The sequence below is a fragment of the Notothenia rossii genome (assembly GCF_949606895.1).
Source record: "Notothenia rossii genome assembly, chromosome: 2".
Lineage (NCBI taxonomy): Eukaryota > Metazoa > Chordata > Actinopteri > Perciformes > Nototheniidae > Notothenia > Notothenia rossii.
The window spans coordinates 19,884,966-19,906,901 of NC_136904.1; the positions used below are offsets into that span (position 1 = coordinate 19,884,966).

At 39.5% G+C, this 21,936-nt stretch overlaps 3 protein-coding genes across 9 annotated transcripts in view; 1 reads left to right on the forward strand and 2 right to left on the reverse strand.

The window, feature by feature from the left end:
- Window positions 1-380: 380 nt before the first annotated feature.
- On the reverse strand, window positions 381-6,605 carry LOC307025710 (cleavage and polyadenylation specificity factor subunit 7-like). Of its 2 annotated transcripts, none has more exons than XM_079660547.1 (9): window positions 6,029-6,605; window positions 4,890-5,093; window positions 4,580-4,683; window positions 4,269-4,414; window positions 3,731-4,169; window positions 3,478-3,581; window positions 1,595-1,739; window positions 1,146-1,510; window positions 381-684 (listed from the first exon to the last, which is right to left on the reverse strand). In XM_079660547.1, the coding sequence occupies exons 1-8, from the start codon at window positions 6,104-6,106 to the stop codon at window positions 1,150-1,152; spliced, it is 1,581 nt and encodes a 526-aa protein (XP_079516673.1). In that variant the 5' UTR covers window positions 6,107-6,605; the 3' UTR covers window positions 381-684; window positions 1,146-1,149. The 2 variants fall into 2 exon arrangements, with proteins under 2 accessions (XP_079516673.1, XP_079516672.1); XM_079660546.1 differs by having other exon boundaries at window positions 1,146-1,513.
- Window positions 6,606-6,753: 148 nt separating this feature from the next.
- On the forward strand, window positions 6,754-11,500 carry sdhaf2 (succinate dehydrogenase complex assembly factor 2). The gene is made up of 4 exons (XM_079660570.1): window positions 6,754-6,912; window positions 7,710-7,933; window positions 8,734-8,843; window positions 10,837-11,500. Exons 1-4 carry the CDS (start codon window positions 6,886-6,888, stop codon window positions 10,965-10,967), a joined length of 492 nt encoding a protein of 163 aa, XP_079516696.1. The 5' UTR covers window positions 6,754-6,885; the 3' UTR covers window positions 10,968-11,500.
- Window positions 11,501-14,629: 3,129 nt separating this feature from the next.
- Window positions 14,630-21,936, reverse strand: part of syt7b (synaptotagmin VIIb) — a 97,285-nt gene continuing 89,978 nt past the window's right edge. For all 6 annotated transcript variants that reach the window (XM_079667271.1, XM_079667272.1, XM_079667269.1 and 3 more), the window contains 5 exons: window positions 20,822-21,089; window positions 20,442-20,611; window positions 20,018-20,132; window positions 19,674-19,873; window positions 14,630-18,348 (listed from right to left, as the gene is read on the reverse strand). In XM_079667271.1, the coding sequence (XP_079523397.1) occupies window positions 18,244-18,348; window positions 19,674-19,873; window positions 20,018-20,132; window positions 20,442-20,611; window positions 20,822-21,089 (858 nt within the window). In that variant the 3' untranslated portion in view covers window positions 14,630-18,243. The remainder of the gene's footprint in view (window positions 18,349-19,673; window positions 19,874-20,017; window positions 20,133-20,441; window positions 20,612-20,821; window positions 21,090-21,936) is intronic.

Below are 21,936 nucleotides of genomic sequence, written 5' to 3' on the forward strand. Positions count from 1 at the left end.
AAAAAAAGCAAGAATCCTGCAAGTTCATTAGCTAACAAGCCAAGCCATTGTAAGTGCTACTGCTTTGGCTTCAAATAAACCAAAACTGACGCCAAAAAAAGTGGTATGTAAAGTACAGAGATTTATTTTTTTGGCCAAGGTGCAGGAGAAACAGGCGGAAGATGTGTAGACTTTGCACTTTCCTGATATCAATGGGAAATTGTTTCACCAATACTGAGCCAGGGTGGCAAACGGGTGTTCTTGTTGAAGGGTACATGTGTCCCACTTGCTGTGGTAAGACAATTGGCTGTAAATATTTATATAAATAAAATGTATGCTCAGTAAGGGCGGTATTTAATGCAAACCAAATATTTGAGTAGAATGAAAATAGCAGAATCACATTTTCAGGGAATGTTTTTAATCTTAAATTGAATACAAAAGAAAGTGATGAAAACATTACATTGTGTTCATAAGTTATTGAGTGTTCCTGCGCATGCAATCAAGAAATTGTCCCAGCAACAATCTAAAATCAAATTTTTTCTTAAAACAAGTTAAAGTTGCAGTATTTACAGATGACTGGAGAACCAAAATGTACACTTAAGAATTCTTCTTCTTCTTCAGTCTCACCTTGGATATCTCCAGATTTGAAGCACTTGGACTAAACAAATAGTCCTGTCTGCTCTTCACCACCCTTCAACATTCCATCTGTCGGGGGGGGGAAAGAACATTTTTTAAATCCATACTTACACAATCCATTAAAACCCTGAAAACCTAGAAATCCGCAATCCTTATACAAACATAGTGAGAAATATATTATAGTTATGGTTATGATTTTAACTCACTACCAGGTTAACTTATGTATGTAATGTAAAAGGAGGCCAGTTTTGAATTGTGCTTCTGCATAGTAAAAAGCATAATAAGCAAAAGGACATCTTTTGAGAGGTCAAAATATTAGTTTTAATCAAATTAAAGTCCAGAGGGTTGAAGATGGTAACCTTAGCTTGTGTAAAACATTTGGGCGAACTACTTAAATTCAGTAAATACAATGATAATAATTTTACATTATTGGGGTCACTAAAAGGATGATGTGGAAATCATTTTAAAAAAAAGAAGCAAACATCTGATTGATGAAAAAGTATAAGTATTACAATTAGAAAGAAACTTACCATGTTAACGGTAACGGCCTCTCTGATCCCTCTGCTCTCGCTGGTCTCTCTGATCCCTCTGCTCTCTCTGATCTCGCTGGTCTCTCTGATCCCTCTGGTCTCTCTGATCTCTCTGATCCCTCTGGTCTCGCTGGTCTCTGTGCTCTCTCTGGTCTCGCTGATCGCGCTGATCTCTGTGCCTTTCCCGTTCCCGAGAGCGTTCTTTGTCTTTCTCTTCGCTTCGGGAATGTTGCCGGTGTCTTCGGGACATTCCTCCAACGTCCCAATCAGAAGAGTCTTCTCTGTCGCGCTCTCGATCCCGCTCGCGCTCTCTGTCACGACCCCTGTCCCGGTCTCTTTCTTCTTCCCCAGAACGACTGCTTTTCCTGCTGAGAAATGTGTATTTGTCTCAACCTATTTCTTTATGGACAACAAGATGTCTGAGGGTCCTGAAGAATAATTAAACAAACCTGTAGCTGCTGTTTCCCTGGATAGAGACTAGACAGTCTTTGAGCGAGGTGACCAGGGCCTGGCAGCGTTCATCTGTATACACTCTGGACTGCTTAATGATGGCAATGGCCGTTAATAGAGTCTCCATGGCCACCCGCAAGTCTCCTGCATTAGGAGGAGAATATATATAAGAGACAGTAACGTAGTTAAGCCCTTCAATTATGGTTGATAGTATGCCAACTAGGATTATTACAAAACCCTTGAAAAATGGATAACATTTACCCCCCACATACAGTTTATTTAGGCAAAAACGAAAACATAGTTTCCTAAACAGTTACTTGTCCTACAATTTCTAAGCTACAGCCATTTTTGGTTAGTTTACAAGAGTGATTGTCAGTATTTTGATTTTTGTTAGTTTTAACAGCTTAAGCAGTTTAATTAATTTCTGCTTTGTCATTACAAAAAGCACTTTGTTAATTTAGTAACTTTCCAATGATATACTTAAGCAATACCTCACGACAGGCCGTTGTATATGCTCATTATATCACAGCTAAGGGGCGTGGTTCGGCCCGACGCGAAGCGGAGGGTCGACAACCCCCTTAGCTGTGATATAATGAGCATATATCACGGCCTGAAGTGAGCTATTGCTTTTATAAAACGGTTACCAAGTGTGGCAATATGAAAGAAAAATACACACTCTAATTTAAATAGTTTTTATTAGTAAATAATGATGTTCAAAATAAAATAGTCCCTCCGTTGCCTTCTGCACAAAACATAGTGCAAGGTGGTTGCTATGCAACAACACTAACAGCAAGCGAACATATTAGACAGAGAGCGTTGATCCATTATTTGGCTGTTTATTTACATGAATGTGTATGTTGCTGTTTATTGTGCATCCACTGAAAAACTGTCCAGCATCAGTAGCATGGCTTACGTGGTCACTTGTATAGGTTGAGGTTGTTCGAGGCTGTTGCTTGGCGTGGCGAGAATATTGCTCCACTTTCTCCGGTCCCCGAGATTGGGCTTCCAGTAGCTCTGGAGAGAGCTTTCGCACCTGTGGCCACTAACGGTCATAATTTCTCTGCTTTGTTTCAAGACCCGCATCAGAAAGCTTTTGAATGGTGGTACTTTTCCAGTTGGTCTACTTGCTCTTCACGTAGCTATGCATGTCGTAGTTTAGGTGCTTTTTTTTCTGGAGATAGGCACTGCTCAATCCACTCCTCAATACTATAGTAAGACCCCCCCGGAGGTCGAAGTTAATCTTAAATGTTTCCATTTTATGCTTTGTAAGTTTGTTTCGTAACGGAAGAAATTTAAATATATTTATAAAACTGACAAGTCAAATCAAGCAATCTGATTGGTCGATAGCGTTTTTGCAGACCTCTTTGATTACAGATTTGAAAACATCGTTGCTTGCTTTAAAAGTAGCACAATTCATTATGTTAAACCTTCAAAAGTATCTAGATATCCCTGCCCTAATGCCAAAGGAACTGCACACTGAATATGTTTTTCCGTTTGATGTCTATGTCTGGACCGCTGCGTCAAAAAGGAGGGCTTCTGCCCCGTTACTTCTCCGTTGCTTTCTTGTTCTAGTATGAAAAGCAAACTGCAGGCAGTATGCTTTTCATCCCGAGGGATACTGACTTGTTGTGAAAAGCAACTTACAATTCTACCGGTGGTATACGCTCAATATATCACGGCTAAGAACCAATCAGATTGCTTGATTTGACTTGTCCGTTTTATAATGTATAACATAACAGATTACCATTTACTTTCCATTAATATTGTAAGAGGGGTGGGAAACAGATTTTGGTTAAAAGAAATGCTCACAAGTCTATCAGTCCTTTCTCCATATTAAGTTTTGTGTTGTTGTACACCGCAGAATATGATCAGCTTTACTTACCGGATGTTGCTCCAGACACAGCCTTGCTGATGGCACTGCTGGCAATAGCTCTATTTCTGTTCATCAGCTGCTCAAAATCTGCATCTTGACTTTGAGATGTGCGTCTGAAAAATGTACAGATTGTCATAATTATTTAACCATTTCCACAAGTCATCGCTAAAAATAATAAATGTTATCTCAATAGGGAAGCAAAACATATTACACTGCTGTTTATTTGCTATAGCTTCAAAATGTATAAAGGTATTATTCTCACTGTTGTTGGCTGTAAGCGTTGCTGCTGGGCCCGTCTGGTGCTGGCGTGAAGAAGGCTGGATTGACATGTAGACTGGGAGGTTGGCTGGGAATATGGACTGGATGAGGAGGGAAATAAGGGGGCGGCATGGCGGGTGGAGGCATGGGTGGAAGCATGGGCGGAGGCATGTGTGGAGGCATGCGTGGAGGCATGTGGGGAGGCATGTGTGGGGGCATGCGTGGAGGCATGTGTGGGGGCATGTGCGGAGGCATGTGTGGGAAGGGAGGTGGAGGATGACCATGGTAAGGGTTGGGTAAGGATGGAAACCTGTTTGCAATTGGATGTGATGGGTAGTGTGGAGGTAAAGGGGAAGGATTGGGCTCCTGTGGTAATAATGAGGGAATCTTGTTCGAATAATCTGAGTCCTTAGGATCTAAGTAACTAACGCGCATGGGTATACCTATGGAGAAAACATTGATTTTGTTAAAGAGGACAGTCATACTTACATCTTATCATATAATGTTACCTCAATAGCATTCTCAGACCATGCTGTTCTTACGTCTATTTGCCATGTCTTCAAACACACCAAGGTTCTGGCTGGTGGCAAGGCGGCAGTCTATCCTCTCCCCATTGAGCTCACATTTGGGTATTTTTTTAAACAATATTTTCAATGACTCGTTTGAGGTGACCTCTACTTCGGCGAACCTGCATGTGTAACATAGAAGAAAAAACAATTAATGTATGGCTTTAAGTCACTGATATTCATATCTTTAATAAATCAAAACACACATTTCCTTACTTATAAGCAAATACATTTAGAGAAAATACTTTTATTCATAAAAAAGAAATACTAGATCTGCAACCACTCACCCTCTCGACTGGCCATTAATTTTATTCTCAGCAAATTTGATCTCTTTGATGTCCTGCACACCCAACGTTTGAGCCAGGCTCACAATGTCCTTGTCAGTTGTCCACTGGAAGTAGTAGCAGGTTTGCGAAATAGAGGAGGAAAAAATGACAGGGGGGTAGATATTTACTTGTGATCTTGAATGTGATAAGGGTACGTAGTTCTGTTTCATCTAATCACTGTTCTGCAAGCCTATGTAGATAAAACAACAGAAACAATATTGGACAACACAATTGAAATGTGATTGAAATAAACAGAGAGGGTGTTACTCACCCAGGGGAAATTTCCAATATATATAGCCAGTCTCCTCTGTGGGTTTCCTTTGTCTGGGCATTTCTCTGTTGTTGAGTAAGCCTCCTCTTGAGTAGGGGTCTTGTTAGGACTCGCTGCATTTGTACTGCCTTTCTTGTCCCGATCGACTGAGCCGGTCAAAACAGCATCATAAAGTTCATTTGCTTCAGCAATTGTGTCAAAGTCCTGTGTGGGATGGGAACAAAACAACAAGGTACTTATATATGATGGCATGCTGGGTAAGTCAATGTGCAGAGCATTAACGAACAATACACTGCCAGAAGAAATACAAAACCAAGGGGTTGTCAGCTGCTGCAGGAGTGTGGAGTGCATGTGATTATTTCCATATTTTATAGAATTGCCCATTACTACTACAGGCTTGAATAAGATGATGTGGCATCTAGTTTTTAAACGTGACTCCAACAATCAAATAGTTCTCTCCACACAACAAATAAAAATACTGAACAAGGTTCACACAGTTATGAAATGGAAATCAAACCACTGTTTAGTATTCTATATATAATTGCATATCGGAAACCGTTTTTTATTTATTTATTTTATTTTACCTTTATTTAACCAGGATAGGTCTCATTGAGATTAAAAATCTCTTTTTCAAGAGAGTCCTGGCCCAAGAATGGTAACAGCACAGTTTCAGACAGTAGTTTTTAATACTATATTTTGAAAGAAAGGATGCTTCCTCATAAATACCTAATAAACACAATCTGCCCTTTCTTTGATGAATAATCTGAAACAATTGAACACCTTTTTTGTACTGTTCTCACACAAGGGAAATCTGTCAAGACCTTTGTATAATTATGAATAAATGTGGTGTATGGTTTCTTTAACAACCTAAGAAAATACCTGTGTTTTTTCAATAGAAATGTTTATAATGATGTTGGAAAAATCTAACTTCGTATTAATAACTGTAAATTGAACCAATCGTAATTGGTAGTTGCATGCATGTAAGTTGATGTATTGTCTTTCTGTTTAATTAAAAGCGATCAGATAACAAGTTGCATTTAAACTACATCAAAGCAATGTACGCACAACTTTGCATGTATACATTTGCTGCTATCATGTATGCATGGGCAGTGATAAATGTGTGTAAAGATGAGACTCACATCGTCGTTTTCATTCAAATCCCCGTACAGATCCATGAGCTCCTTCTGGGCGGCACTTGGTCTGGCTGCAGCAGCCATCCCGTGGGCCGAAGATGATCCAGTTGATGGCACTGGAGCTAACGTTTTGTTTCTTTGTTTAAAGTGTCCTTTGCATATGCACACTTTTTAAAAATTACCAGTGCATACCGTCAACATATGCAATGTAAAAAAAAAAAGAAGGAATTTCGATAACGTTACGCCGCGTTAATAACGTTAGCTTACTTGAACCAACCGCACGGTTTTGCACGAAATGTCAAGTTAGCTCAACAAAAGACGATGATAAACCGAGAATACAACAAGCGAGGCTCGTCAATAGGTAATGTTTTAATAACCACTTTCAAATAACATGAACGGGATTTCATGTAAGGGTTACAATACAAATAGTATTGGACTATTATTGGGTCGCTCTATGATCAGCTAATGCTAGTGCTAATTTCTGTACGTGAATACGAGTGCGTCGGTAACATGTACCCGTTAGCAACAACACACAACATTTGGTTCCTACAGCCACGCTTTTTTACATGTATGATGGTATTTATTATAAAAGATAACTACAAATAAACGAATTAAGTGACAACTTAACTAAATCAGGTCGGGGCTGGTTCTGTTTTTCTGTGACTTTTGAGGAATAATTGCTGTTACTGAAACAATGCGGTGTTTCCGGTCCTACCTCGATCGTGGTCCGTGTGCTGCTGTGACGTAAAACCTGCTTGTGTAATTTTACTGATTTGAGACTGACATTCAGAGTTCAGCAGCGTTTTCACGGCGGAGAAGCATTTCACCTTGAAGTCTCTAAACGTTTCAAGAAAAAGGTCAAAATGCTGTCTTCTGTGGTTGCAAGAAGAGTGAGTTATCTTATTATCGTTACAATTATCTGTATGTTTGTTAAAGTTTGAATGCTAGTTAATGTTACGGTCGTTGCAATCATATAAATATACTCTAAAGTGGACAGCTGTTTAAAGATCTCACGCTGATTTACACTATTTAACATGAGTTTTTGTAATGTTGCAACATTATATTCGATGTTGTGGTTGAATAACTAGCGTGCATTGTTGTGTTCAGTCTCGTTACGTAGCATTGACGTAACGCGTGTTGTGCAGCAGGACAGTTATACAATCCAGGACTGCATGGTTTAACATCTTTTTTTTTGTAAATGTAGTCTCAAAATGTCTTCATCCTGCTGTGTAGAAATACAGATCTTGAAACCAAACGATTATATCATATTATATGAAAATTAGTTGAATTTACTTGCAAAGATAGGTAGGGGGGCAATCAAACCAACTCATGTATTGGTGGATAAATGAATATATAGACACATATAATTAAATAAAACATTGAAGATTAATTCATATATATATTAAGATTGGTCTCAGTTTGATAGAGTACTGTAAATTCATAAAATGATCTCACTTTACTGTAATTATTTTCTTTACGTTTACGTAACATAACTTACTATTCTAGTCTTAATATCACATTACTGTTTAAAAAAAGATATATATAAATGTGTAGATTTTGTGTGAAAGCAGCACTAATTAACCTACAATATTTTATGATATTTAGATATATATTGTCAAAAATGATGTGATATTTCCTGCAACACACTGTACTAATATTTGTCAACATGTGTGTTTCCCCCCGCCAGCTGGTTTCAGGGGTGTGCCAGGCAGCAATGAGACCTGCGTTCACAGGGCTGGTATCATCTCGTGGTTACCGTGGAGATACGGCAGACGACACCAGGGCAGACCTGATTGAGATCCCTCTGCCTCCCTGGGATGAGCGCCCCGGCGAGGCCATTGACATTAAGAAGCGCCGCCTGCTGTACGAGAGTCGCAAAAGGGGCATGTTGGAGAACTGCATTCTACTCAGGTTGTTACACTGAAGAGTTTTTCTATAATCTGTCATGTTGGTGTGTTGTTTTTTCTTAAAGCAAATCACACATTAGAGCAGTGGTGCAGTACAGCTGTGTCTCAAGTTTAAATTGTACCTTTTAAAAAAATTAATTCTTAAAGTTTTTCCTCTTTCTAGTTGAAGATCACAGCATATAAGATGGCTGGGCCAGGCAACAATGGGCACTAAAATAATCGTAAATAGTAATCAGTAGTCATCAGCAACATTTGTATTGTAGGAAAACATCCTACAGGTAATTAAAAGCAGTGTTAGGGGACAGGAGGGGGAATTTAACTAGGAAAAGCCTAATTTGAGATAAAAAAAAAATACCCATCTCAGGACTGTCTTGGCCAGGTCTAGCAGCTGTTTCATCCAACATAAAACACGCACATCACAGCACATACCGGAGACGATAGCTTCTAGAATTTCTCAGATGGATACATTTACATAAGTATGAATATGCCTTATAAATACAACATTTCAGTTACATAATGTACAGATGGACAAAAGGGACCAGGTGTGAGTGAGGACCTTAATATTTGTAAACCTCCAAAATCCCAGATTTACATGCTATAGGAAGTATACAGTAGAACAACTAGAAACTTTGAAGAACACATCCTCTTAAATCTAGGACCAAGGGACGTAGACAAGGACCAACACCAGAAGCAGGCATTAATACAACATGAAGAAACCCAAAGAAGAAGCTGTTTCCTGTGTGCTGTCCATTCACTGGTCAATTTAGAGAAAAGCCTGAACCTAATTTCCCATCTCTCTTGCAGCCTTTTTGCGAAGCAATACCTGAACACAATGACAGCGAGCCAGCTGCATCAGTACGACAGACTGATTAATGAACCAAGCAACGACTGGGACATCTACTACTGGGCAACAGGTGAGAGAACATCTCATAGTTTCTCCTCAGACATGTGATATTGCCTCTCAAACAGTACAGTAGACATATGACATTATCATCATTAGTTAGAAGGCTGGCAACACTCCAGTCAGAGGCATTTTAGACACTTAAGGGAATGTTGAAATGCTTTAGATTTTCAGTGCAAAACATTTAAATATTTAATGACACAAATACATTTCAGCTTTGCAATATTAATGTTTACTCAAGTTGCAAATAACACTAATTCCTAGAGATGTAACGATACTAAAAAACTCACGGTACGATAATATCGCGATATTGAAAAAGAAAGAAAGAAAAATGTGAACTTTTTTTTTCTTTATTAAATAATAAATCTGATTTGTACAGCATTTTAGTAGGATAGTAGTATTTTAAAGTGTCAACAATATAATAATCAGATCCTGCAATAGAATAAATCAAGTTTCACTTTTTTTCAAGTAACTCAACTCTAACTCACAAACTCACTCAGCATCATCAAGGTTATCTTTTAGGAATATGAGCATGTCCACATTTCCAGGTAGAAGCTGGGATGTTTGGGCGTTTACAATATCCCCTGCTGTGGAAAAAACTCTCTTGCTTGGTACTGATGTTGCTGGGACAGAGAGATATGCTTTGGCCATGGGTGACAGCAGTGGGTAAAACTGTGCATTGTCTCTCCACCACTTCAAAAACAATACCGTTTTTGCCAAAAAGGTGAGGCTTATTGACAAGGGCGAGATATAAATATACTGTTGGTACTTGTCAATGTCTCTAGGTATGTACATGTAGCCCTGAAAATACGATGTCCTTTTGTGTTATCTGTTGTTTTATGTTCATGTTGTAATCTACTTGCTGCCATGTGGGACAGGTCTCCCTTGAAAAAGAGATCGATGATCTCAATGGGACCATCTGGTTGAATAAAGGTTTAAAAATAAAAATTATTTAAAGAAATCACGGTAGATTTTGTCAGTCTCACGACGGTATTGAGACATTTATTTACCGCGATATTCGATATATCGTTACATCCCTACTATTTGCTCTAACAGCGACAGTGATATCAGACTTGCTTCTTTTAAATTCAATCTGTAACCCAACAAAATGCAGGAAAACTGCCGTGGGCGTTATACAAAAAGCCTTCTTTTTTTTTAAACTGGCAATTATTCATGGCTAAGGATGCCTAGATAATTAAATCGGTATTCTGCCTGCAAATAAACTCCACTCCTGTTGCTGTTTTTTCTTCAACGTTCCATTTGGCTCAGACTTCATCCTCATTGCTCATTCCCTGTCCCAGTATAATTTACCCGCTTTATTCATCTAATTTTCCCTAATTTGATTCAGTTATGCGGAACAGCTGAAAAACTAAATCAGTGTGAGTTTAGCACCAACACGCGTCCAAGTGGCTAGACAAAACAAAAGCTGTTGCTTTCTTTACTCAAATAAAGTCTGCATACATAGTTTTAGTCTCAAATGATTAATGACATTTTTTCAAATAAACAGAATAATAAGCTGAGCATTTCCAAAGTCTGACCACTGATAGGCTTTGAATTATGCTGTACTCGCCATTAGCAATATGGAGGGACCTGATATCACAGCGTCTAATTTCTTGTCTTTTAATTTTTATTGTACAATGCCATGTCTTTTTATGCTGCTGCAACACAAAACAATCCCACATTGGGATCAATAAAGTTCCATCTTATCTCTTATGTTATCTAATGTCTGACAGCAGAGATGTTGTTTGGCTGCTGTTGCCTGTGTGAAGGATCATAACTTAGTTTTTTCCATTACTCAATAATGAAAACCACAAACATCCAGGTGATTATTTTCCCTAGCAGCAGGAGCAAAAGATCATGTTGAATAAGTAAACGTCAGCCTTTTAGTTTTATGTTGTCAGCTTTTCCTAAAATAGACCAAAGTGATGTCAGGAGGGCTCCCCTCTGTGTGCTTGTTGTTCTTTAGACATTGGTCATAATTAAAACTGTTCTCTTTGTGCTTACAGAGGCTCAGCCCACCCCTGAGGTTTACCAAGGAGAGATCATGGATATGCTGCAGGAATTCACAAAGAACCGTAACCAAGAGCAGAGGTTAGACGCACCCAGCCTGGAGTACCTGGAGAAGGAGAGCCAGTAGCCCAAGGCTCTGTAGACCTGCTCAGAGACACATTAAAGGAGGGGCATGGGGAAATATCAGCGGTATAACCAAGAAACAGCCTCCAGAGGTTAGCTGTGATTCTCCACTTGGATGGAAAATGTTGAGAACACATCTATCATGTAATATCCTCTCCATGAAATAATTTGCCATGAAAGCCCCCACACTATATTTATTTTCATTATCTGAAGAAGAACATCATCTGTGGAAGCTGAGGGAAGTTTGTGGATGGGTAACGCAGCATAATGTTAGGATAGGGTTCTTAATATTCTACATGAATTGTACATTTCTGATAAAAACTGTATATTAAAAGTTCTCAATGTGTGAGATGCTTACTGAATAAGCCCGCTTTGATAAATGGTTACAAGCAGATAGTCAGTTATACAACGACGATTATAAAGAAACACATTGAATCACACATTAGCGTAGTTTGTTGAATTGTCTTGGTTCTGTTCAAAGATTTGACTGTGCCTATTGCAGACATGCTGGTTATTTAATAAATGTTGATGTCTACATATTTTGTCATTTCTATTTCCTCCCACTAAAGGGTTAAATAGCACACTGAAGGTTACCATGGATGACCGTATGAACATTATTTGTTGCATAATAAAGGTTGTGTGGCTTGCAGTGTGAGTGTATGGACACCAGAGGGAAGCAGATCACCTGATATCCACTGACGGTCAATCTAGAGCACCTGCTGATCCTGGCATCTCATTGTGAAATAATGCACCTCCAACCCATAATATAGCTTACATAGCTTATTTTTCATGCACAAAACAATGTGATATATCAGTTCACAGCTTCAATATTCATATGGATGTTGAACATCTTTTAAAATGGTGAAAACCAGTTAATAGATCAATAAAATCAACAAGTAGTATGACATTAAAGGATACAAACAATGCTAACCATGGGAAAGTCTTTGTGTTTTTCATTACAGTTTTTATGAGAAAGTATCAGTGAAATTCTCTGCCTGGCCGAGTCCCCACTTAAAATATATTTATGCTTTAAGCAATGTAAACAAGGTTATACTTCTCTCCTCCGCCGCTGCATCAGTGTGAGTTGGCTGTGGGGAGATTTTCTTGCCTTGCTGTGTGTCATGTTGGTTCAGTGAAACCTTGTACTCAGAGCAGAAGGGAAATGCCCTCTGGCCAGGAGATGTGCACAGAATCTGAAACAGATGTACGCCTGTAGAATCATAATGTGCACATGATCCGCTGTCTAGGTGTTACACAACCATGAAATCAACAGACATGAGACAAACGTTGATGTGCAGTTTCTTTCTTATCACTCTGAAGGAAGAATATGTTGAGTCAGAATCAAAGCTTATGGGTTTATGTTCCCAGCTTGTCCTAAAATAGACGCAGGTGATGTCAGAAGGGTTCCCCTCTGCGTGCTCTTTGCCTCCGCCATCTGTGCCACCATACGTCCTCATCAGTGGTGGACAGTGCATATAGCCTACTCAAGCACAGAGCTGTTATTTTTAGGTATTTCCATTTTCCAATGCTTGTACTGCATTCCACTTCAAGGGAACATGCTGTATGTTTTACTCTACAGGTGTTTTACTTGACATTTTTTGAAAACCATGCTTATTCGTTTCTTTTAGGATTAGAAAAACATCCTCTCAGTAAATACAATACACTGTTCAAAATTGAACATTTCTTAAACAGGTAAAAGTAGCCAATATTTCCCAAAAAGGCCAGAAATTAAGATGGAAACGTCCAAAAGATGAATAAAAACCTTTAACAGATCTTATTTGTTTCCTTTTCTCTCTTAATAATCATCTAACAACCACTCAGAATTATCTAGTGACCCTTTGGAAGTGGTTTTTAGTTTTGAAAGTGTTGGAGTAAAATACCCTAATTGAATAAAGAGCTGTTAAAAGAACCTCCACCTCAACCAGCTAAGCAGAGTAAAGATGCTGCTTCCATTTTAACTATTGAATATTATGTAATATTTAAGAGCAGTTGCAGTAGACTTTTTTTAGGCTACTTCTATCATTTATCATTATTTAAGTACACTTTGCTGACAATAATTGAATAGTTTTATTTAAGTATGTATTTGGATGCATAAATCTGTATTGATTATGAATTGCTGTATCAGCTCTTTTCCTTTTATGTGAATTATACAAAACCATTTCCAACCCCTGTTCATAATGCACTGTTCACATGAGGAATTTAAAAGTTTAAATCAATTTCAACTTGTTGTGCCTGTGTTGTTGTCCTGCTCTACACAAAATAATCCTCTGTTGTATCTGAAGCTTGCTGGGTGTCACATTTCCTTGCTTTCAAAGAAAAAAGCTGCCACCTGTGGATCCCACGCAGGGGGGAGCACAAATCACGTCTTTATGCTCAGAGGCTTGTTTGGAGTGTATTTGTTGCCCACGCACACCCACTGTGCCTATCTGTAGCCCTACGCTCCTGTCATCCTCCACTGCGGCTTCCTGTGTCGTGACAACTCTCAGTTTCATCCTCAGCCCTGCAGTCCCCCCCCCCCCCCTGCCCCCCTGGATGTTCGCTTCTTCTCATGCTGTCTTGTTTCCACCTCCACCTCCCTCACCCTTCATCTCTTCTACCAGTGTCTACTGCAGAGGAGCGCAAAGGGAAACTGCTCTCACTGCTAAAACGTAGTGCTACTGACAGGTTTAACTTGTGAGGATGGAGGTGTCAGATAAGCTGGTAAATTAAACAAACATTCCTTCTCGACATCACACACAAAGTTTTTCTGTTAGATCTTATCTCGAAGTTGCAGTCAAACGTAGCGTGTAGGAGGCAGAGTAGCTAATTTCCTTAATTCTAGAGATCAGCACCAATTTTCATGTTAATTACCCTTAAAATCCAGGCCCATGCTTGCAGTGTGAAATGGAGAGCCGATGTGTATTTCCAGCAGCGTTTCTAATGATTGTGGCTTTATCAGTTGGTCCATGTATTTGCAATTAAACTTCTACAAAATAAATTGAAGCTATCCACAGCCAAAATCTGGCTGAACTGGGATTGACAGTGAGTTAGCAGCAAGTCTCTCTGACATGTGTGACTTAGATGAAAACTGCACTTAAAACTTTTCAAATGTACACACAGATCTTTACAGTTAGAGTACAATATATCTTTACTTAACTACTTCCGTTTTATACTTACAGTCCTTTGCAATTCAAAGGAAATATTGTATTTTGGCGGCCGACCCCTTGGTTATAGTTGTTTGAGTGTCTAAAATACCTCTCAGTATATAACAAGTTACGTTATCCTCTTCTTAAAGGCTTAATTTGAAGACATCTTCGAGGTAACATCTTTATTTTCTAACCCTTTCATTTTTAAATTGTGAATTTTAGGAGGGGCCCAAGGTTTAGAACCACTGTACTACAAAAAGTACTAAACATATATATCCTAAAATAGTATATACAATAGTTCAAACTAGCTCCAAGTCATGCTACAACTATAAACAAATAAATATTAAATAATACTGTTTACACATGGTGGTGCATTAGTGTCTACATTCTTCATCAGTAATGTAGTACATACTTGTGTACCTTAAATACTATTTAAGTAGGATTTTGACTGAGTTTTCATTAGTTACCAACAACCATCTATGAATACATGTATATGTTGTAATATCAATTTTAAAAAAGCTTCTGAAAATTCACAACAATACCAGAATTATCTTTGTTTTATATACACATTTATATTTTTATATACACTGTACAGATTTCAAAAAAATAAATGGTTGATATTTAACATTGTGCACCCCACAGATGTGTAACTACAAAGAGAAAAAGGAGTGAGAGAGGCCTGAGTGATACCAAGGACAGACAGATATCAACAACCCCAGTAAATACTGATGATTTTTTCATATTTTTTTCATACAGGACACTTCACAATCATTTATACAGTTTATAAATTAAAATGTTGCTGGTTAACCTCTCTTTAGCCTCAAGCAGTCCCCCCAAGAGAACGCCCTAAATCAGAAATGCCTGTCCAGTCAAATGTAACCAGTCCCTGGCACTTGGCTGGTGACGGGTAAAGACAGGCAAGATTTAGCTCAATTTCTTAAATCTAAAATATACCAAAACCTGACTGTTGTTAACCAATGTTTGAGTTGCATTGGTTAACGTGACTTTCACTAAGCCTTTGGAATGTAATGCTTTGTCAGCAGCACTGGAAATACTGCCTGGTTTCACACACAGACCAACAGGACGGACAGTGACTGAGTTCCTGGTTATTTTTGGGATGCTCCGATGCTCTGCTCTGACCTGAGACGTAGCTAACAGTGATGCAAAGAGGTGATGATTATCTCCTGTCTCACCTTTTTTTCCTCTCCCCCCCTTTCTCCATGACACTTGGAGCGGGGGAGCACATATGGTGAAGAGCAAAGACTTGGCAAGGTGTATAAGGCACACACAGAACACTTTGTGCCAGAAAGCATGTGTGCACGACGGGGGGGGGGTTTGGGGAGCGTCAGTTGTGATGCTAAGGTGCCACCCTTCATTATTTTTGGTCTTAGTGAATCAGATCTAAAGGACAGATGGGACGAAATGTTGTAGCTGCTCCTGTTTGAACTTAAACGTTATGTATGGAGAAAGACAGGGTTTTATGAATCTGTCGTAAAGCTTGTTTGTGACATTTTCCTTCGACCTTCCCTCTCAGCTCATGCGTAACAGATCTGCTTCTCTTTTCAAGCCAAGCGTTCTTGAAAACCACACAAGGAAAAAAAACCTGCCACGAAGAGAGGTTTGTTCCAGCATCATTGTCAACAAGTGCAGTGATTTTTAAAGAAGTGACAACTTTAAAAAAACATATCTCTTTGTACATCTGGATTGTTTTATACAGAATAAAAACGGTAAACAATGTTCTGTATTAAACTGGCAAAATAGAACTCAGTGCAGATATATACACACAGAGGGACTCACAGAGAATACAATCACACAAACTCAAGTTCAAATATTGACACTCACACACATACACACTTCCAGTAGACAAAACGAACAGTATTTATAAAGACTTTCCCCCCAAATATTATTACTGTCATGTATTTCACAAATGTCTACATGGGGGAGGCCACACTCAGGCAGCGAGGCAAACACCTGGAAGACTGTTTTGTACTTACTTTAAAAGCCCAAGAAACTAAAATCATGTTTATGTTGTCCTTGGACTCATAGTGCTCGGTGAAAATTAGTGTTTTGATGCACAAATTAATAATGGAAACATTTTATCTACATTTGATTTAGTAATATATTAGAGTCTATAACCCTAACAAAGTCATTTACTGCTGGCTATCATAAATTGTTAGTTTACCTAAATCCCATGTTATGGGTAGGAGAGAGAAATAAATAAAAGATCAGCTTTCTAGATTTTTCATTAGAACTGCATCTCATTAAAAATGTTGTTCTATTCATGGCTTGCACAATATTGACCAATTGTCAGGCGGCTCTGTTGAATTTTTGTTGGTCTTCTTCGAAATAACTGAGTTGTGATTGAAAAAACGTAGGAAAAAAAGCTAGTGAGGGGACATTGAGTTTTTTTATCACGAGTACAAGAACCCCTCTTGATATCAAGCCATGCAGGGAGTTTCCGTTTGAATTTCTGTTGTGCTGCTGACAGCCTTCCCTCCAAAGAAATATGATTGAGGTTCATTTTGTTTGTTGAGCTCAAATGATAAATTTAGCCATTTTCACCGCCTTCTCCCAGTCCCAGTGAAAACAATTCACTGTGGGGTTTGTGGATTATGAGATTAACCAGAACATTGTTTCTGGAGAGACATGCTGCTGTCTCTGAAGCCATTTCAGAGGCAGAGCATTATATTGAAATACTATTTATCTCTTTGTATTTAGGGCGGCGGCGGTAATTTAAGGGGATCAAACCCACAACATATACATCTGAAACTATCTGCCTGGCTTAGGGGCAAATTAGAAAATACTGTATGTATGCGTGTCAGTGATTTAGGTGGACCGGCCCTAACCTCAGTGACCTCCCCTCGCCTTCAGCTAACTTCAATACTACGACTTCTAATAATACCTTACGTTCACTGTTATTATCAAGGGCTGTTTTCAAAAAATATCTTCGTCTTATCCTAATTAAGCTGTTCATGTCCAAAATACTCCTTCACACACACACACACACACACACACACACACACACACACACACACACACACACACACACACACACACACACACACACACACACACACACACACACACACACACACACACACACACACACACACACACACACACACACACACACACACACACACACACACACACACACACACACACACACACACACACGTTGGCTTTTTGCTTATTTTCTGTGTCTGGAAGAACAGGTTGATTCTCTACGGTTTTTTTTTTAATACCAAAAAAGAAAAACACAACATTAACCACTTGACTTTTTTTCTGTCCATCGGGAATTATTTTCCAAAAAAAAGGAACTTTTTTTTCTGACACTGGTCAGCATTAAATGTTTACATCCTTTTTTTCCCATGAAGATCTTCATTTGGGGTTACAGCACATCACCCACATCACACACAGACAACAAAGGGTTCCAGCCAAGGGACAATTATTACAGTGGTGCCAGAAAAACAGGGAAAAGTGAGAAAATATCAAACACATGAATAGGGTGATGAGAGTCCGATTCCATCTTAAATGACACGATCCCTCTTCCATTGCCTGTGTCGGTTTTCCTGATTTTTCAGGCGTTTTGGGGGTATGGAGGAATAATGACAGGAACAGAAAATATCTGTAAAGAAGAGGCGAGGTGCAGAGCGTAGCATTCTTCATTGCTTCATCAGGTGAAGTGGGTAAATGGATTGAGTGCTGCAGTCTTGCCGCCACAGAGAATAGTTGGAATATGATTTTGGTCCATTTCTGGTTGTTAGTTTGTATTTATGGATGGTAAGAGGTACTGCTCTGATGTTAAACACTGGGAATGGCTGACAAGGGAGAAAAAAGACCAAGGAGCTTCTGAACGAAAAAAATCTCATAGAAATAGGCCACAAGGAGGAAGTGAGTAAAGACATCAAAGCCATTTTTAAGTTCAGACAAAGAGATGAGACGGGGGTCGGGTGGGAATTTAAACTTGATGAGGGGTTAAAATTTAAGGATGCTGTCACAAGGGCTGAGGGCGGAGGATATCAAAGAGGCCTGAGAACAAAGAGATGACACACATTGTCTGCACCCGAGACTGTAGTTAGGGAGTAAGGGGGATCTGCTGAGGGGAGGCTGAATCGTGAGGGGAGAAAACACTATCGGCATGTTTGAGGTCCCTCAGGCCTTCAGAGCATGCCACTGGGACACGGGGTTACGAGGACGACCCATCATGTCTTTCCAGTGTTTTACCTCTGCAGGGCCGCTCTTCCAGGAAAGATAAATCTGTGAGAAAGAGAGAGTCAATGTAACTCGAGCACTGTCACACAGAGATTGATGTGAATTTGTAAGGAGCTTTATCCCCCGAAAAAAAGGAGTAAGCAAATGTTAAGTCTAGTCGTGATTTCGCCACTAAGCCTGCCACTCTAATCGGAATTTTACTCGGAGATTTCACTTTCTGAAATATGCGGAGAAAGGCTAATGCTGACTCTAATGAAGTTGAAAAGCTGAGTCTTTAAGTAATTCTTATGTGGGAAGAAACGTCTGATCCGTACATGTAACAGTATACTGTACATTGTCCTCCGACCAGCTTGAACTTATTTATGAGTGTGGTTATAATAAGCACCATATTATTACTGCTGTGTGTAGGCAGATAATATATGTGGTTAGGACGGCAATTACTGAAGATGTGCATGAATGACAGAGAGCGAGGTGGCTCATCACGTCAGTACACAGCGCAAAGATTATTATTACAGTGTCTGAAGAAACAAGCTTTGGGGTCTTTCCAATATTTTGTTAAGAAATTATACATTTTTGAATATGTTAGAGCTCTTTCCTCCAGTATCTATACTTAGAGATATGAGTATTACATTTAAATACAAGGAATTGGAGCTGAAGAGATGCTTGAGTTGCATAATGATACATGTATATATATATATATTTATATATATATATATATATGTAACAGGATAAACATGTGGAGGAAATAATGAAATATCAGCCAGAAAGGCAATGCATTATCTAACGGGTGTGTAAATTCCTAATACATTTCGTAAGAAGTTTTCTGTAAGTAGCAATGTAATTTGGCAATAATTTAGCTGAAGTTGAGTGTTAAATTGATACATTGAACTAATTAATTCCAATTAATTGTTGAGCTAGCATAGCGGAAACTCTTTCGGTCCTGAATAAACTCATTTTTCTTCATGATGAGCCCGTCTAAAGGAAACATCCTGAGACAAAAAAGTAAATAATAAGAAATAACAGATCTTAAAACATTTTCTGTATTTAGTGTACATGGAAAATGTCCTTTCTAAGGAGTGGCTGTATTAACATACAAGTGCATGGACCTGTATTTGCCTGTACATCATGCTTATTTTCTTTAGTATGTCTTGATAAAAGCAACTGTTCACAATCTAAAGGAAGTGTTTGGAGTTCTTCTCATATATTAATTAATTTACAATGCAGAATATAGCTGAGTTTTCCAGCAGGGGTCAGTAGAGCCTGGTTCATTGATCAGCTGCTGATGGTCTGTCAGAGTCAGGAAACACAGAGGAAGAGAAGAAGAAGAAGAAGGAGGAAGAAGAAGAAGCGAAGAAGAGGGAAGAAGATACCTTTCCAATGACATCATTGCGACTGAGCCTGTCCTTGTCCATGACGGTGATAATGATGGTGGTCTCCCTCAGCACGTGGGCAGGCACGTCGAACGGGAAGGACTCGTTGAAAACCGGGTTCAGGCAGCGCTTCATGGTCACCGTCTTCTTCTTTTCCACACGCTTGTCCTTGTGCATCAACCACAGTTTTACATAGGGGTCTGAGGAGAGGGGGATATGTGTTTAGTATTATTCCTGTTTACCACAGTTCAATATGAGTTCGTCAGGGATTTGAGTGATAGTACTTGAGCATCAATAATGTTTAAGGACAATAGAAGGACATGGGGAGGAAGGATCATCTATACCAGAAGTGCCTCCAATGTCCATGGCTTTGAGGTTGCGGGCTTTGATGATGCTCACAGTGATGGTGTTGGCTGTGGGGTTGTAGCACAGAGACACAAGCAGATCCCCTCGACTCCCCTGGAGAAATCACAAACAAAAACAGCAAATTATTTACTTCTTCATCCCGTTTTCACATCGTCTTCCTTTCTGTTTGCATTCTGTGTATTTCTGTTTCTTCCTCTGGCTATCTCTGTTGTCTCCATCTACCTGTCAGCCTCTCCTTATTCCCTTCTTTCTCTTCTCCCACCAGCACATTGCCACATTTCCCCTGAGGGCATCACGGCAGCCAGGAATGACATCACCCGTTACATACTGTCCCATCCTCTCTCTCTCCCCCCTCCTCCCTCTTCCTCCTTCCTTCCCTCCCCCGTTTTCCTTCTTACTCACGCTGCCATCGCTACATGGTTGCAGCTCCTTCCAGAAAGTCTGCATGTTAGCCAGGTCCAGTTTGTTGAGAGGGATGGACACCTCTCCTATGGGGTCGTTCCTGCTGAAGCGGTCGTAGTCCAGAACCTGCAGGTACAGAGTCCTCTGGACCACCTTATCATAGGGGAACCCTGAAAAACAGCACAGTCCCAGTATGACACAGTGAAGGTTCAAGGCTCTAGGCTCAAGGCTCAAATCGGCCATACGAACAAAGCTACAGAGTAGTTATGAAGATGAAAATCATAGGTCACAGTAAAGGGAAAAGCCTGTGAGTGCCTGCAAGTGCAAACATTGTTATTTCATGTATTATGTATGTATTAGGAAAGCTTCCTCCAACAAACCTTCAAACAGGAAGGTCTCGTTCCAGTGAGGGTTCAGATTCTTCCTCTTGACTTTGGTCTCCAGTTTGTGCTTCTTATCTGGCAGCAGGTACAGTTTGACAAACGGGTCAGAGGTGCCGGAAAAGTCCTTGGCAGGTAAATCCTGGCCTTTGAGGATTTTGACAGTAAGGGTGGAGTCCTGAAAACTGTATCCGACACTGAACTGAACACGACCCAGCTTCTCACACACCGGAACCTCGTGGTCATCTTCCTCCGAACCTGGAGACAGCTAATGGACACAGGAGGAAGAGGAGAGAAGTGTTTTTATCCAACTATGTGGTAGCTTCATTGAAATGGAGGAAGTATTTACTTATTCATTACTCTATTTTGAAAGAAGATAAAACCAGATATACATTTAGTGTTGTTCATAAGACGTACAAATTACATTTTTAGCACTATCTACAAATACAGAGGAGTATTTGTAACTATTTGTATCATGTATCAACCAAGTTTATTGATTACCTTCACTGATATAGCTAAATGACATGTACACATATTAAAACCATCTTATAGTATAACACTTACAATACAATACAGTAACACCAACTAGAGCCAAACAACCACAAAAAAAATGTAAGTACGACTGCACAACACCGTGGAGTGCCTCTCACAGATGTGATATGTTAGTCAGGTAACATGGCATCTGTCCGTGATGACGCAAAAATTATTATAATAAATGATACTTGAAATCTCAGTTAACAGCTCACTGGTACGTCCACACAGCAGCTTTAAAAAAATCTTCCAACGCTTCCCACGCTTCTCTGCCCATTGACGTTGAATGGGGGTGACGTCACTTTGCCTCGCTTTTTGCCGAACTGCATCGTTCGTGGGGAGGCAAAGCGAAGATTTCCAGGATTTTCAGGATTCAAAAGTTGAGCAATGTTCAACTTTTGAAGCTGAGCTGGAAGCGTCAGCCAATCAAATCCCGTTTATGCAAATCTGACAGTACAAGCGCTAGCCAATCAAACCGCGTGTAAGCTGGGAGAGCCAGAGCGCAGTTCATTTCCTCATATTCCAAACGAGAAATTACGGTAGCAAATCAGCCGGTTCTTTACGACCAGAACTATTTACCGGGA

What these genes read in the sequence shown, in the direction of transcription:
- LOC307025710 (XM_079660546.1), bottom strand. Translation starts at nt 6,106, where the DNA reads ATGGCTGCTGCAGCCAGACCAAGTGCCGCCCAGAAGGAGCTCATGGAT. An exon ending in ATTAATGGCCAGTCGAGAGG is followed by an intron (nt 4,415 to 4,579) that starts GTGAGTGGTTGC and finishes TTACACATGCAG; the next exon opens with GTTCGCCGAAGTAGAGGTCA. An exon ending in CAGGGAAACAGCAGCTACAG is followed by an intron (nt 1,514 to 1,594) that starts GTTTGTTTAATT and finishes CACATTTCTCAG; the next exon opens with CAGGAAAAGCAGTCGTTCTG.
- sdhaf2 (XM_079660570.1), top strand. Translation starts at nt 6,886, where the DNA reads ATGCTGTCTTCTGTGGTTGCAAGAAGA. An exon ending in CTTCTGTGGTTGCAAGAAGA is followed by an intron (nt 6,913 to 7,709) that starts GTGAGTTATCTT and finishes TCCCCCCGCCAG; the next exon opens with CTGGTTTCAGGGGTGTGCCA. An exon ending in CATCTACTACTGGGCAACAG is followed by an intron (nt 8,844 to 10,836) that starts GTGAGAGAACAT and finishes TTGTGCTTACAG; the next exon opens with AGGCTCAGCCCACCCCTGAG.